General features: G+C 37.1%; 1 protein-coding gene across 1 annotated transcript in view; it reads left to right on the plus strand.

Annotated features, from left to right (window-relative positions):
* The window catches only part of VWA8 (von Willebrand factor A domain containing 8), a 196,884-nt gene that overhangs the window by 112,046 nt on the left and 67,865 nt on the right, over positions 1-16,973 (plus strand). Inside the window, exons 26-29 of the mRNA XM_054190234.1 lie at positions 4,808-4,959; positions 13,172-13,280; positions 14,178-14,316; positions 15,621-15,823. Coding sequence (XP_054046209.1) covers positions 4,808-4,959; positions 13,172-13,280; positions 14,178-14,316; positions 15,621-15,823 — 603 coding nt within the window. The remainder of the gene's footprint in view (positions 1-4,807; positions 4,960-13,171; positions 13,281-14,177; positions 14,317-15,620; positions 15,824-16,973) is intronic.

The following is a 16,973-nucleotide window of genomic DNA, read 5'->3' on the forward strand; positions in this document are numbered from 1 at the left end:
AGACCTAAAACTGCAGGCATAGGGAAAGTTGTCCACTGTGGCTGCCTAACTTGGTTGCTGCACCTGTTTCTCCCCACAGATTGTATAGGGAATTAGGGTCTTGCGGCTCTAGATTGCAGGTGTCCTGAATACAGCCTTTTTGTCTCACTCAACCTGCAGTTTTCAGATTGTGTCAAATGTCGGAACTATTGATGCTTATAATGACTTATGGGCAAGCTGTGAAGCTCTGTTCTCTCTCCGTTGGGTTGCCATGTGCTGCCCATAACTACTGGTGTATGCTATGATTGCTTCTTCTGCAATCTAATATACTAGTTTTCACAAGATCTTTTGTATGCTGTTTTGCAGAGTCAAGATTAACCTGATGTCCCTGGTAGATGGCAATCAGGCAAGCCACATCAGTCCAGATAAAATGGAAATAGCTTTTTTACTAACTCTGTTGAGTTTGGGAAAGCTGAAATTTTTCCATAGGCCTTTTTTCTTGTTTGTACCTGAGATTACCTGGTCTAGTGGGAGGTGTCCCTGCCCACGGCAGGGGGGTTGGAACTAGATGATCTTTAGGGTCCCTTCCAACCCAGACCATTCTATGATTACTTCCTAACAGTAGGCACTAGTATAACAGTTTTCAAGCAGTGAATGTCTAAGGTACCTTCTGGCCCTGAATTCTACTAATCATCATGCTTTTAGGCCTGTTCGGTACACTTTTGTGCTAAGACAGTACTTTTTTCTGTTCGGCCTAATCTCAAAAGGAAACTAGGCTTATCAAATCACAGTTGGTATCCCTTTCTCACCTGCTGCCAAATGCACATCGATAATAACCTTTTACCCTTTTGGCCAACCACAGTGAATCTCAGTTACCAGTTTTCAAAGATAATTAGGTGTCTGCTGCTTTAATCAAAATCAGTGGCTATGTGACAGAGAGGAAGAGATTGAAATTAGTGTTCCTGTGAATGCAAAGGCAGGGGGAAAATTCAGCTGTTTTGCTTGGCAGTAGACGGTGCCCACTGAAGACATGAGCACTGGTTAATCAATTAGTATTCCTGTCGCTCAGGATGAGCCATAGACGTGGTGCTTTATGCCCTGCTGACAGGACAACTGAGGAGACACCGAGAGAGCTGGCAGCGCTCAAGAAAAGGACATCAGGGATACAGGGGGAAGCCAAGGGCAGGGAGGAATGAGCAGGTAGGGAGAGATCTGTTAGTGTCTTGAGAGCAGGGTGGGCCTTTGGGATGCTGCTGGCAGGATGGGATACATGCGAGTGTCTGAAGGCACTGGAATATGTAGGGAAGTGAGCAGTAGTAAGAACACAAGGTAGAAGTCTCTGAAACAAAAATCTGGATTCATTACAGACTGGATACCAAATAATTTGTCACTTTGTTTTCAGGGTAGTGGTAGAAGTACAGTAGACCTCAATGTGTATAGCATATTTTAATTAAGATTCTATACTTGTGCTAGGAAAGTACTACTTTGCTGGTAGCCTTTAAGCAGACTATAGCAATACATGTACTCATGGAAAGTTAGATCCATAAAAATACGGATTTTTCACCAAGCTGAATTCTGTCACAACTCTGTATCCAGTAAAGCATAAAATATATATATAAAAATATAAAATTGTTAAAATCAAAACCTATATTACTTGCTATTTTAAGGAATAGCGAAGAATCTAAACTGTGAAAATACTCTGAGGTACACACAGAGGTGTCACTTGTAAGGGGAAGAATCAATGAATGAGAACCAGACAGACTGATGAGAGATCAATATTTTCTCCAGTAATCTGGTTTTAAAAATCAATAGAAACCAAATGATTTTTTTTTAAATGTTCAACTCAAACATTAAACTTTTTTTTCTTTTTTTCTGTTTTTTTTTTTATTTTTATTCGCTTCAAGTGGGCTGTTACTGCCTTTCTTCAGTAAGCAGTTGTCCAGGCAGTTAAAAGTGGTTGGATTTGTTCTGATTGAAAGAAGAGAGTTGTGACTTTTTTAATAACTGAAGTGAAGGGCCTTTTCACAAGTGGCTTGTGTTCAGAACAGGTTTTATTGACAGCAGCGATCAGTTGTACCTGAGGCAATACATTTTTTTATGATGTCCTACTGATCAAGAGGCATGGAACTATTGAGCAATTCATTGCGGAGAAGGGTACCGATATCAGAAGTTACACAATGATTCGGGAAACCGTGGACCTACTTGGAGACTACTAGTGAAAACCAGACAATATTTGAAGCACTTGATGAAGATTTCTGCAGTAACTAGTTGAGGGCAGGTAAAAGAGTAGGTCATGAGTAAACGAGAGAGTTTGGTGCCAGTTTGTTGGTTGTACTTCACAGTGAGAAGGGAAGAACGTGTAAAATGTGATATTCATCATCATAAGTGTTCTGCAATAATTACTTAAGGTTTTGGTTATATAAAGTATGCACACTTCTGGACGTGTTTTGTTTTTGTTATCGAAAAGAAGACTCACTTGAAAACAGACTGAGAGAGGGTCCTGCACACTGAGTACTAACTAGCTTTACATGTTTTTAAACTTAACTGTGGTGTACATTTTTATAAGGCTGTGGGCTTTTTCTTATTCTTGCATATCTTGTTTACTTTGACTGCAAGGTACAATTTAAATTATAGACGTTAGTAGTTTCACTACTGAACATTGTCACAAACATTTTGCATTTACATTACATGTGAAATGTTTTTACAGTCTTTAGTTAGAATAACTGTTTGGAGAAATTTTATTTTTAGTACCTATCCATTCCTTACTGAATGAAATATTGTAACCAGCATGGCACAGGCTGTAGGACAACTTTATGTTATCCCACAGTAACTTGTATTTTGCTAAGCTGTAATAACGCAGAACTTGTAATAGTTTCCTCATGGGCAGGTTGAAAAAGCAGGACGTAGTTTAGCGTGCTTTTATACCAGCACGACTACTGAAATATTCTGTGGCCTGTACACCACAGATTAAAAAAAGGTTTGTACAAGCCTATTTCTAGCAGTGGTATTCCATTCTACCACAGTAACTAGTTAATTTTAGTATTGCTTGTGTCACGGTTATTTTATTTTAGAGATTAGATATTTATTAAGTTGGGAAAATATTAAGCTCCTGTTTAAGGCTGATGTTTGATGAAGAGTACAGGTCAAAACATTCATGAAAATTTTCTGGTTTCTTCTATTTCACTTGTTGTTCAGGGCTCAAGTAGCTTTACTTCTAATATTTATAAATTTTTCTGACACTTTTGTTAAATCTGTTTTTCAAGTTTTTTGTACCAGCCTTGCTCACTAATGCGGAAAAAACCAATTAAGACTTCAACTCCCTAAAATGCTTCTTCACATGTTTATCTTCATCACTGTAAATGTGCCATACCAAGATGGGGGCATCCAGGTCCTTGTTTCAGAGATCTAGTATTTGAATAAAAAGCATATGAAGAAAAAGTGAGAAGTTTAAAATAAAAAGATTCTCACTCCAATCTCTTGCCAAAAAAAGGGTAAAATAAAGCAGATAGGTGGTAAAGTTCTAGGATATATAGCAATTTGTTGATTATTTTTTAAAATTCTTTTTATTTGATTTACTCTATTTACATCTTACAAGAGTAGGATGATTTTTTCAGATGTTTTATTAATGAGTATCTGTGAAAAGGCTTAGTGACGTAGCTGTGTCAACACGTTCAACTTAAACAGCTGTTTTTATCAATGGCAAGTAAAACCTGCATTTTGCACAGTACATAAATTACCTGAATGTTCCTTTGAAAAATAAGCTTATTTAAGCCTGAAATTATGGCAGTATACATTAAGGTCCATACTTATTGGAATCTGCCTTAATTTAGATGGGGACAGATACATGTTTGCTACTGGAGTTTCAGGGTAAATCAAAAGACAGTGGAAGAAGTTACTGACTGAGCACTTGGAACCAGCTTGCGGAAAGGCTAAGCTGGCTTTTCACACCTATAGTGTCTTCTGCAGGTACCAATAAGCACCTTCTTCATTTCAGTTTATTCCTATTGCATGAGTTCAATTGCCTGCTCAGTCAAGGCTGTTAAGTCTTACTGGCTTCTGGGTCTTAGTGGGAAATGAGAGGCAGGAAAATGTGTTTTCTTCATGCAGAACAAAAATTAAAAGGTGTGGGAATATGTGAGCGGCAGTTCTGAAACCTGGAAGAGCACACTGGCCTTAAATCATCAGTTGAGTTCAGTAGCAAAACTTCCTTTGTTGCAAATAGTAACGAAAGTTTGATAAACTTGTTCAGGTACACAGCACATTTCAAGTAGTATTCTTCAGTAAGAAAACAAGTATTTGCGAGTCTTAAGTCAGTTTCTGTTTCTGCTAAGATCCATCATGACCTAAAGTCGTTTTTAGTAAGCAGTGTATCTTCTCCTTTTCTATATTCAACGTTAAGAATCAGAATTCTTAAATCAATTGTACAGCTGAATTATACAAATATATGTATTTTTGTCAGATCTTCACTGTTAATGGAAAGCAGCTCCAAATTTTAAAAATACAGGCTATGTTTAATTATATGTTCCAATGATTACACCATCTTGTTATGTGTATAATGCAAACAATTCTTTAAAACATGAATGATGCTGAGTACTTAAGTAATTGTCTCCTGCTTGTTTGTTTAATTCAGGTTTTAGTGCCAGTAACTTCATTCTGACTTGAAGCAACGTACCTTCTTTGTTCTATGAACTAAAAAAAAGATGACTTAAGCACTTGTCTAAGTTGAGCAAAGTTCCTGTTATAACAATTCGGTTTAGAAGTATCTAATGGTATGCTGTAACTTAACAGATATTCAATAAAATAAATGTGGGCATCTGTTTCTTCACAGAAATTTCCAACTGAAGGACTGGCAAATGTTGTTCGAAATGTATTTGACTTTGACTCCTACAACAACGAAATGCGTGAAATTTTAATCAGCACTTTGCACAAATATGGGATACCTATTGGAGCAAAACCGACCAATGTACAGCTGGCCAAGGAGTAAGAATAACATAAGATATATATTAAGAAGACAGGTGTCTCATTATCACTTTTACTAGCGTGTTATCTTGCTGCTAACTGATTTAAAAACAACCTGGAATACTTGAAGTCAGTCTTCTTCTGGTTCAAATTTATATTCTTCCAAATAAGTTACAACAATATAAATCACTTTATGACAGAGTGTTTACCTATTACTAATATTTAATCTTTAATGTCCATGTACATATTGATAGCTTGTACGGTAAACATATATATTAATAAAGGGAAATACTTGTTTCTTCTCCTGTGTTTTTGATTGAATTGCAATCCATTTCTGTCCTGTTATTTATCACCTAAATCGGTAGCAAACAAAATAAGTTGTCTTCAGTGGTAATGGGATTTTGTTTTTGATACTCACAAAAGGCTCTACAAAAGTACTTCTGCAGAACAGGATGATGCATGTGAGCTCTAAGAACCATTTCTGTATGTGTCTGTATAGCACTATTATTCTTTAATGATGTTACCAGTTGACATATTAAGCTATATACTTTTTCTGAGGTTAGAATAGAAATAGCTTTTTTTTTTTTTCTGTCAAACTAAATTATGAAATAGATTTAACTCATTCTTCTACAATTCGCAGATAACAGCCTTAGGTAGACCATATTGAAGTGCAATTAGAAAACTTTGGCTTGAACTCTAATACATAATTTATTTGTGGAGAAACAAATATTTCCCTTTCATGAAGAAAGCTTTATGGATATATGGAAAATTGAGTTTGCCCTGGGACATATATATTTTATATTTGCTAAGGAGCGACTGATTCTTATGACATGATGTCTTGGTATTAGGTGTCCGTGTGTAGGTTACTCCTGCTGGAGCACCACTGTTTTCATACCTAACATCCTACATATAACTATTAAAAGAAGATTGGCAGTGTAATGACTGTGGTGTACCTTTTAATTTTGATGACAGAAGAATTACATGCCTAGGGAACTACAGTGTCTGTCAAAATTGACAGTACACGCTTGAAACTCTTGCCATAGTGTCTTTGCTGAAAGTCACTTCATAATTTCTATTTTAAAGAATTATAATGTTTGACATAGTTTTTGAGAAATTTTGCACTTTATATAATTTTTAGAAGTTTAGATGTGGGTCTAAATGGGTGTATTAGAGAGGACTGTTCAGTTTTGAAAAGTCAGAGGTTTAGGAAACGTAAGAGAAAGACTGCTGTAACTGGGGACTGTTCAGTCTAGAAGTGAGAAGATAGAAGAAAGATCTGATCATATTGAATTAGGAATAATCACCTAATCATTTTGAATCCGTCACTGAGGTTTTATAGGACAGCTTACACCAAGGATGTCAGATTTACAAGACCTCCACAAGATGCTCATCAAAAAATTCACTTGACTGGCAGCTATGAGCCCATACTCTGTCCACTGAAGGCTAAGAGGAGGAGAAACTACAGGAGCAGTTCACAAGCAGTTGATAAAAGCAACTTTTTCTTAGATATCACCATGGAAGACTGGGACTAGGCTGACCACCTGGCTCTGATGATCCAGCAGTCTTTGTCTTGGTCTCTCACTTGCATCCACCACAGCTAGAATATCAGGTTGTCCCACTGCTCCATTCCAAGACAGCCTTGCTGTTGGTCATGAGACTTAACCCTGTGGAGCTTGTAAACCACAGGTGGATCAGGTGAATTACAGACATATCTTTCAGGAATGGTTTAGGCACAGTTGGTTCTACCTTGGGGTAGAAGAACATCTAGATAATCTCTCCAAATCTGTTCCAGCCCATATGGCAAGCTCCCATGATGGACACATTGAGGTAACTGGGTATGGTGTTTGGACCACTGCAGAAAAGGTACTTCCCAAAGTTGCTACATGTTTAGAACTAGAGTACTCACCTCCTCTATACTGTTTTCCAGGAATTTGAGAGTATGATAATGGTGCTAATCTAGTCCATTCCTCTTCCTTCAGAAAAGATGCAAGTTAATCTAAAACCCTCCTATCTGATTTTTGTCATGATTCATGCCTGAAAACCTTCAGAGATGGAGTTCTATAACCTCCCAAAGCAAGTCAGTCTTGTTTCTAAATATCCTTGCCATAAAAAAGTCATCTCTAGACTAAACTAATACACTTTTCTTAATCTTCACCCTTTTTTTAAGGCTTCTGGTTGATTTTATTTTTCTTTTTATGTTCCCCCTCTGCACTTGATTCATGTCTCTTTTTAAGCATGGTGTGTGGAACTGGTCAGGTTAGTTTCTGCTAGAGCTGAGTAGTCTGAGCGTTTAGAATAGAGATGTATTTCATGCAGCAGTCCCTTTTAAAAAACCCAGTATGTTTGCATTTCTTGCAATGTCTAACTCATGTCTAGTTTTCTAAACGTGAACCTCCAGATCCTTTCTGCAGAACCCTGCATAGCGCTTACCCCACCTTCGCTTTATGTAATCAGCTTCCTTCGTGCTCCCACTTTTCTCTTACTGTATTGTATTTTTTCAGATTAGTTCTCAGACTTGTCAAGATCACTTTCAGTTTTAAGCTTGTTTTCTCACCTGCTTATAGTCTCTCAAAAGTTGTCAATCTGAAGGTTTACTCTGGGTGTGATTTCTACAGTGTCGTAGTGACAACAGCGTACCCCCGTAGAGGTTTGCTTCTGGGCTCCAGTTGTAATTTGCAAGACTTTTGAGAGGTACTAGCTAGCATAATAAATTGCTAAGTAACATGAAAACTAGGATAATAGTCCAAACTTATTCTGCCTGAGGATGTTAGTCATACCTGCAGCAAAATCATTGCTATTGGTGAGAATATAAATCCTGTACAATTAAGAAGTTTTGCAATACAGAAGCATTTCCAGGGGATTCTAGGACAGGAAAATTGTTACACTGAAATGCTGACTCCTTTATGCTCATACTCTGTGGCATGTCTTGGATCAAATAATTTATGAACCTTTATTTTAGTTTAATAAGTTTTGGGGAAGTCTTGTCTGTCACCATTTACTTGATCTAAAAGAAAACTTGAATAAATCAGAATTATTTAAATTGCTGCTGAAACATAACTGCTGTAAATATAGGAACAAAAACGTGAGACACGCAAGCAACACACTACAGTAGGAGGAACTTTGAGGTTGTACACAGCTGAAATTACAGGGGAAATTTAATAGATGGTACCAGTGACCATTATGGGAATTTTAGCTTAGGCTCTGTAATTAATATGCCTAATTTTGAAAGGAAAGATTAGGTGGTGTCTAATGACCATTTAGAGAAGAGTTCTTGCAGTAGTTATTTTTTTTAAGAGGGAAATACATTGGTAGATGCTAATTTGTTTATTTCCAAAATTAGTATTGTATATTAGACCTGTAAAGTAATGCTTTATGTGGGCTTTTTGTTTCCTTCAGGGTTTGTTGATTTTGTGTTTTTTTTCACAAATAGGATGACTATTCTTCAAGGCACTGACATGTTCAGTATTGTCAGGTTGTAACATCCTGATACTGTCTGTATCTCCTGGTGTCACCTGTTCAATAGTTTATAAATGTTATCAGTATTGCATGTAAAACAGATGGCTTCTCTCTGATGCTTTGCCAAGACATAGTGGGTAAAAGGGATTACTCATTGTACTAACTCACTATCTTTCTTTATGTACAATTACGATTTGCTTTTCCCATTGACATCTGTTACGTCACATTTGTCTGAACTCACGTTAATCTGCCATTTTGGTGCACAGTTCAGACCATTTGCAGTTCCTAGGCAAAACAGCATTCAGCTCTTAATTCTGGCATTTATCCTTGGGGAAATTGCCATTCCATATTTTTCCTCCTGTCACTGTCCACTTCCAGGTGCTTGCTATAACTTGAATATTCGTTTTATATGAACTGAATTTTTTATATGTCGTGTCAATATGTAAATATTAACGACTTTAATTTTCTCTTGAGAATGTTAGTTGGCTTTTTTTTCTTCTTTCCCCGGGTAATCTGTAGTTAATTGTTGGACTTGTCTCATACCGTGTGTGTCTCTTGTCCATCTTGTGCATTGGAGGGGAAATGGGAGGGAGGCTCTGCACTTGACTGTCAGGGAATAGGAGGCCTAACATAAGACTGTTCTGTATATCTACTGCTCATATGCTTAATCAAAAAGTGTTTAAATAAAGTACGGAGATCTGGTTGGTAAGGAATTTTCCTGGTTTCAAGCTATATCTTACTTAAGTCCAAAAAAGTTAGGTGGGCTGGAAGTCTCTTCAGCTGGAGGGAAAGCACAGGCTGCTGCTGAAGTCCTTGAATAACACATTCTGTGCCAGCACCGAGCTGTTTTACAAGATCATGTGTTAAGCAGCTTTTTTGTCTCTCATAGTTCCCGTCCACAGCTGTACTAGTCCGATAGCTGGCTGTAGAGAATTCGCATTCAGTGGAATGTCAGTCTTACAAGATTCCTGGCCATTTTCCAGTATGTTCTCAGAAAGCTAGATAAATAATTTTATAAAGCAGGGCCTGTTGACTTTTTGAACGCAGTTGTTGGGTGTTTTGTTTGGGTTTGGTTTTAGTTAGCCTGAAATGAATTTATTTTCTAAAATGAAAGAGATGCAAATGAAGAGGAATTGTGTTCTGCAGGTGTAATGCTGAAAAATTTTCTAACAGCAGAAGCCACTAGAGAACTACCTTTTGACAGATTATCTCCCTTTAGACTGCTGTGCATGAAGAAAATCAGGATAAATAGTAATTTTTTGTAGAATTGCCCCATCAGCTGTAGGTCTTGTGCAATCACCTTTTCTAAATAAAATACCTGCTTATATAACCATGTCATGGATAGCAGTGGTCTTGTAGAAAACCAGGGTATAAAATTAAGAATAAATAAACATTAAAAAATATGTCTGAATTTTCCTTAAGCAGCAGGCTTTGACAGATCCATAATCAAAGAACTGATCGGGAATAATTCCTTAGAACTTGCTTTTAAATCGTGGCTTTCTTACAAGATTACTGCAGTTTGTCCTGTAGTTTTTCTGTTCTAGAAACTCTTTCCAGCTTTTGAGGAAAGCAAAAAACGCGTATCACTCTGTACACCCCAGCTGGAGAGAGAGCGCAGTGGCATTTCAGTACTGTTCTTATCCAGCCACTCTACTTTTTACACCCATCAAATCTGTTCACTTCAGAGATTTTTGCCGGTGGTGGCATTTCCATAGTATTCTGTCTGTCTTTTATGTGAACGGTATTTGGTTAATTAATTTGAAATACAGCAGTGTGGCAAGGAGCGCCTTGTGAAGCTTCTTACTAGTACTGTCACTTCGAGTTATTCTCAAAACTTGCTTGTTACTTGTAAGTCCAGTGGAAAGAAAATCTCCGTCCTTCACTGCATATCATATATATTCACTAGAGGAAAACTGTTACGAGGTATACACATTTTCAGTGTGGCCATGTTGTTCCAGTCCTTCTGCATCCTCACTCTCTCCTGAAAATCGTTCAGGAGGCAGACTAGTTACAAGGCCTTTAATACCACCAGCTTCTTCAATGGGAGAATGATTTGGGTTGGAAGGGACCTTAAAGATCATCTAGTTCCAACCCCCCTGCCATGGGCAGGGACACCTCCCACTAATACCTCCCAATGCCTCTTTCTTAGACCAGATTTATAAGAGAGAGCAGTGAGATGGAGTAAAAAAGAATTGTCAGACCCTGGAAGAACAAGATCATGTTACTCTTGACAAAACTTTGTATTATGAATTCTGCTTTCTGTTTTATTCCTAAATTCTGATCTACCTTTCCCTCCTATTTGCTGTTGGTCCGCTGCCCCAGAGAAACTAAGTCATTCAGAAACAGGAACAAAACCTCAAAAATCTAGGAGAAAGGAGAAACCAGTTTTCCTGAGGGAAGAGGGGAACTATTAGTAAAGCAAATCTCTGGAAAGCTGAAACAGAGTGGAAATGTTTTGTTTCTTTGGGAATGCAATCTGTAATTCTGTCGCTATATAAAGCAGGGTATTTGGTTAGAGCTGGTTATTCACATATGTTTTGTTTTAAAATTTAATAAGTATTCATGATTAGTAGTGAACCTGTTGATTTCTAGGATGTTGTCCATGGGAGTAATGTGTAAGGAATTAAAACCAAAGTCCAAATCCTTGTGGAGGTTGATGTTCCATTGAGCTAACGGGAAACAATTATTGCTGATTATAGGCATATCAGAGATTATGCTGATCACAGTCACCATAGCAAAAAAAAAAAATTATCCGGTTTCTTTTTGCACACGAGACAGTTTTGGCTCAAGACATAACCAACGTTTTGCCAACAAATCATTTTGAAATCCAAATGGAAGCCTGAAGTAAAATTCCAGTTTGTGGATAAACTGACGTTTAGTCTAGTGACTTGGCTGTTTGCCCATTTTCTGACTGCGTGAATAAATTTATCTAAGAATTGTGTATATATTGAAATAGTGCATCCTGAATGTGTTTTTTTTTTTTTCCTAATGGTGTTGAATGTTGCAATCTAAAATATATTGTACTTGCATTTTTTTGGAGTCTGGCTTAATTTCTCTTCTTAATTTGGGAAGAATCTGGCTAGATTAGCTAGGTGTAAAGAATGGAAAAATGTAAAATAAATGACTCTTCAAACATTGGTATCTGTTCATACTCTTAACTAGGCAACAAACGGGCAATGAAGACTCTACCGGTTCTTTGAGAGAGATTTAATGAGATGCGCTTTCCTCATTACACGCCCCATTGGCATATTGCTGGCAGCTGGATATTTATCTGTGAACACTGACAATCTATATCATCCAAACCATTTTCTGTTTGCAAAAAGTGTCTTTGGCTATCTCACTGCCTTGGCAGATGGTCCAAACACAGAATGGGGATGGAGGCTGTGTGATTCTCCACCTGTGAGCGCTGGCTTCTCCAGGTTGCTTCAATTTTGGTGTCAATATACCAGTAAGAAATGTTAATGCAGCTTTCCTGAATGAGTTGCAAAGATTAGAGGATATTAGTGTTCATTCCCTGAATTTTCCTATGAGTTCTTAGTGGGAAAAAAAGTAAAATTAAAATTCCCCAAGATTCATATATAGTCCAACTGAGTGGTTTATTTTTATTTTTTTATTTGGGATCCCTTCTTATTCTGGAAAGAGTATCAAGAAGAAATGAAACAGACCTCTAATATCTAGAAGGGTCCAGGTTGGTTGGTGGGGAGAGGAGAAATAATTGTAACAGTAGGAATGAGCGTCATCAGACAGGACAGAAGAGATCACGCACAGACTTTTAACAAACAGTCTAAGAGGACTTCCTTAAAATAGACTTTGGAGATATTTATAGAAACTGGGAGAAGGAATGTCTTCTGTTCTCTTGCCAAGTCCTGTAGCTGTACAATAATTTGCAACAGCGTGTAACGCAGAATGTAGTTTTGATAGGAGCTCTCTTTAAGAGCAGCTGATCACAAATAAAAGAAACCAAAAGCGAGGAGTTCATTAGCTTGAAGGTATTCATGCCAATTAACGAAATCAAACTGCTTTCAGTGCTTGCAAATCGCTTCAGAGGAAAGAAAGAAAAATTGTGTTGTCCCTATTTTGCTGTCAAGGTACTTTGTCATACACCAGCATTTTCTTTTCCTATATGAATGAGTTTTGCTGTGGCTCATATGTATCTTCCCTAAATAAAAGGTACAGAAATGAAGAAATTAGACCACGGCAAGCAACTGAGGCTTTTGAAGATGTCCCTGTCCTTTCTGTATACTGTGCTGGCCGGAAGGCAATGGGATACTCTCACGTCTGTATTCCTTTGCCTTTGTTCATGTCAGTGGCAAAATATATGGAATAATCCGTTGAACTTTTATTGCATGGTTAACTTGCCACAATGTTTGCTTATTTTGCTGCTTTTTTTGGATGAGTGTGCCACTGACAGTAGTGCCTTTAAGTGATACTATCTGCCTGATCTGAATAAAGCAAAGCAAGAGATGGTTTGGATGTATTTTATTACATATCTCAAATAATTCAGGCTGGAAATGTTTTCCTTTTGAGGCCATATTATGTGAATTGCTGCTTCTTTTATGATGCTTTTTAGGTTGCGACTGTATTAGTATTCTAGCAGGCTAAAATTTCTGTGATTTAAAACATAAAAAAAATGAAATATTTTAGTGAGGAAGCATTTTCTTCAGGAGAATCTTCAGATGCGTCTCTTTGGAAAAATGCAGTTGTTTAAATGATTTATTCCATGTCAGCTGCTGGTTAATGAATGTAAAAATCCATTTGTTCCTATATTGTTTGACAGACTGCCATTACCAGATCATAAATTTATCGGCTACTGGAAAATCGATCAACCAGAGAATGCACGACAGAAACTGCTGTGCCCAACAGAAACTCAAAAAATAGGTGTAAAGGTTTGTCTTTTTAATTTATTTTTTTTTAAATTCATATAATACTGGTTTTAGTTATTGGAATGTGAAGATCTAAAATGCGATTAATTTTTCCTGGAAAGAGTATATATAAAGTGTGGTCCTTGTTACCTGTTCTTGGGGTTTCTATTCTGACTAGAAAAATGAACGTTTTTTTATACCTAGCCCTCACAACGTGAGGTGTGCTTTAAATTCCTTAAGTTTGGTCAGGAGTTCTTGAAAAGAGGTTTTTCTAAAGATATTGAAAATACCATATTTGAAGGAACTTTGTAGGATGCTTGGAGGTGCCCGGTTTCAGGCCCCAGATCTCAATTTTTGGGTTAGATCAGAGGCTGAAAAGAAAGCTGTTTTCTGTTTCTATTTTGCATGCAGCTGAATTCTTGTGGGTCTTTGGCACTGCCAAGTTTGAATCTGAACCTTTGGTACAGTTTGACCTGCAGCCAAAGCGTCTAAGTCCTTTTCAGCGTTGAGTTCTTGGCTTAACTTCAGTAATTATTACTGCAGTGAATAAGGAAAAACTGAACTGCTAATGTGACGCAGGGGTGAGATTTAAACTTTATGTAGTAAGAAATCACCAATTTATTTCAACTTCTTTGAAATAAAAATATTATTCTTTTCCTGGACTGTGTTTTATCAGTACTTCATGCCACTGAGCAGTAATAGTTTCAGACCAATAAAAGACTAAAGATACGGTAAAGAAAATGGCAGTATGGACGTCCAGAGAGCTTGCAGGAAAGCATTTCCTTTTCCCTTTTATTGATTTAGTAATTGGTCAGTCTCAAGTGTTAATACTATTAACAGTCTTGAAGCAGACTTCTAGATTTCCATAAAGAATGGTGAGTGAAATATTTTAGCAAGCCTCATTGTTATAATTTGGTTTAGGGCCCTGTGTACTTAAATATTCAAGGATTTCCACTGGAACGACATGAAGCCAGGTCCCTCAGTTTTACAGAAGAACTCGCTTTTTGGACACTGCCTTTGGGCGAAGTTAACTTCGTTTGCGATGTCACGGTAACAAAAGGTGTGGTAAGAAAAGCTAATAACTTTTGTAACGATCCCCAGTGTTATAAATACGTGAAATATCCTAGAGATGAGGACGAACTTGGCTGTTGACTTCATAAGTGCTTGCTGGTAGCCAGTGGCAGAATATAAAAGGGCAATATGAGGGATTCTAAAGTCTAATAACACCACTTCAGTGCATTTACAATCGTATGTATTTCTGGCTATGTTTGCAATGAAGTATAGGAATAATACTAAGAATTTAAATATGGGAATGGAGAATATGGAGTAGATGAATGGAATATAGGAATAATAATTGTTCTTTTTGCACTTTTTTTTTTAACAGTAGATGAAATACAAAATCAACCACTGAAATGTGAGCATAATTTCACTGAGACATTGTGGTCTTGGTAAGGATATGCATCCTTCTCAAACTAAGAGAAGGATATATAATTAAACTAGAACATGGCCACAAAATTGCAACTCTGTCTAGTTTTTAATGTTCAACACTGTATTGCTTCAGAAAAACAATGATTTGAGTTTTCCTCTCTCTCTTGGTCAATTCAGTTTTAATACAAATCTTGTAACTTGCAGAGTTGTGTGCTTTTTTTCCCTGTGCTTTACCGATTAAAATTCTTTCTCACTGGATCAAACCTGCCTTAGTTACCTGTACTACTTGTGTCCCAAAGTGAGTGGCATCACTGGGAATATTCATAAATGTTTTTAGGGTTCCTCATTAAACATATCTAAACTTTATTGTGTATTATAAGCAGATCACTAATTATCAGTACTGGAATGCTTCCTTTTTTTTTTGTAGCTGTAGTTTCAAATACATTAACAAACTTTTATGACAGCGAAACAGAAATTACATGGCTTTGGATTGATGTTAAGAATTGTCTGAAATCAGTCAGGAAGATGCTATGTGTGAAAAGTTCCATACGAAGTTCACATTTATCCCATGTTTAAGTATTAAATATATTAATTGAAAGGGAGGATAAGATAGAGAAGGAGGGAGAACCAAGTTTATAAACAAAAACATCTGGACAGATTTTGTGTATATTAGCAGCTGGCAGGCACTACAGTCATATCTACACTAATGTGCCTTGGACTACTTGTTTCAAGAGTTAAAAGTGTTGTAGCAAGATTCTGTCTGTTAATGTTTAGTTAGTATCAAGATACCATTTCTCTCTTTGTTTTCCTGTGTCAGCGGTGGTAATTTTGCTGTAAGGTTTGCTATATCAGCTGCCAAGTTTATGACATATGTATTTCCAGAAGAGTAATGCATGATGTCAGTAGCCTTTCGTTAATTTTATTTTCTTATTCCAGAAGAGGAAGCTGAAAATATTCTTTACGTTACTACGTGCAATCCTGTTTCCTTGTACTTCATGAATGTTTCTAGTAAGAGTGGATACTTTGTGGATCTTTATGACCTCTTCCCAAGAACCGTCGGAAATGTCTGGCAACCTTTTGTGACTGTGGCACCGCTGGGAAATCCACTCAAAGGTCAAGTGGTTCTGCATGAAGAGGAGGTAAAAAAAAATTAAAATGCAGCTAAATGTTTAGTGATGAGCAAAGTAGTATCATGAAAGTAGGATTGATGAGGAGTCTACCTCTATAGATGAAATAGCTTGCACAAGCCTACCCCCTTCTGAATATTCTCTTTTTTCCTACTGTGGGAGTTGCCTTCAACTTTAGTTTTTATGTGGAGATTTTCCTCTTGCACTTTTAGCTGGACAGTGTCCTTCTGCATTCTTGAAGCTGACTTCTACCTGCTTATCTTATTTCTCTTACTGATGGCCTTAGAGGAGAAAGGGAGAGAGCAAGTTGAGTTTAGGAATCTCAGTCAAGCAGCGTGTTTGCAAAATGCAAAGTACAAAGTAAGCAGGTTTATGCTGTGAACTTAAGTTCTGCTCCAGTCTTCTTCTTGTTTTACTTTTCAAATAGTATATGAGACATTCTCTGAGTCACAAAGTAAAATTTTGCTCGTGTTTGCTTTGTGCCACCATTTTTTATTTGTTTTGTGAATTTTAATATTTCTCATTCTGTAGCATCTGAAGTACCGCAACTAGAAAGAAGACTCTGTAAGCCTTGACATGTAGCTTATCAGGAATGCAAATTTAGAACCACTGACACTTCAGTGTTGGTTTGACTCAAATACTTTTTTTAAAGTCAAGTATTGCATACTTTCCACGTACTTTGCACTTTCCATTTCTATCAGTGAACTGATGGGAACGTTTCCAATTCAAAACTTCTTTGCCCAGGAGTGGGAAGAGACAACAGTTGATACAGTGCTACTGCTGTTCATTTTTTAATATTAATAATAGTTTGTTATGTTACCTACCAGTCACAGTGGTTTGACATGGGCATTTGATCTGGTCATTTTTGTGGGTTCGTTTTTTCTTTTGTTGTTCTGAATTTCTTCTGCCCATTTTTCAATAGGTGAGAGACTCTGATCAGGAAGAACCTTTCCTACATTGAGTTGGGGTATTAAGTAGGTTTCAGTCATTTCGTAACTAGTGTCTCTGTGATACTGTTGTTCCAGGAACATTTGTCAAGTGTTGACACCACTTTGTGGTCTGAAACACAACAGTTAAGCTTGATGCCTTAGGAGAAACACAATTATTCTGCCTTTAGTAGAACTGTCTATGCCTTCTTTAGTTTTGCCTTGGACACTTTGCA

This window comes from Rissa tridactyla, chromosome 1 (genome assembly GCF_028500815.1).
Source record: "Rissa tridactyla isolate bRisTri1 chromosome 1, bRisTri1.patW.cur.20221130, whole genome shotgun sequence".
NCBI lineage: Eukaryota > Metazoa > Chordata > Aves > Charadriiformes > Laridae > Rissa > Rissa tridactyla.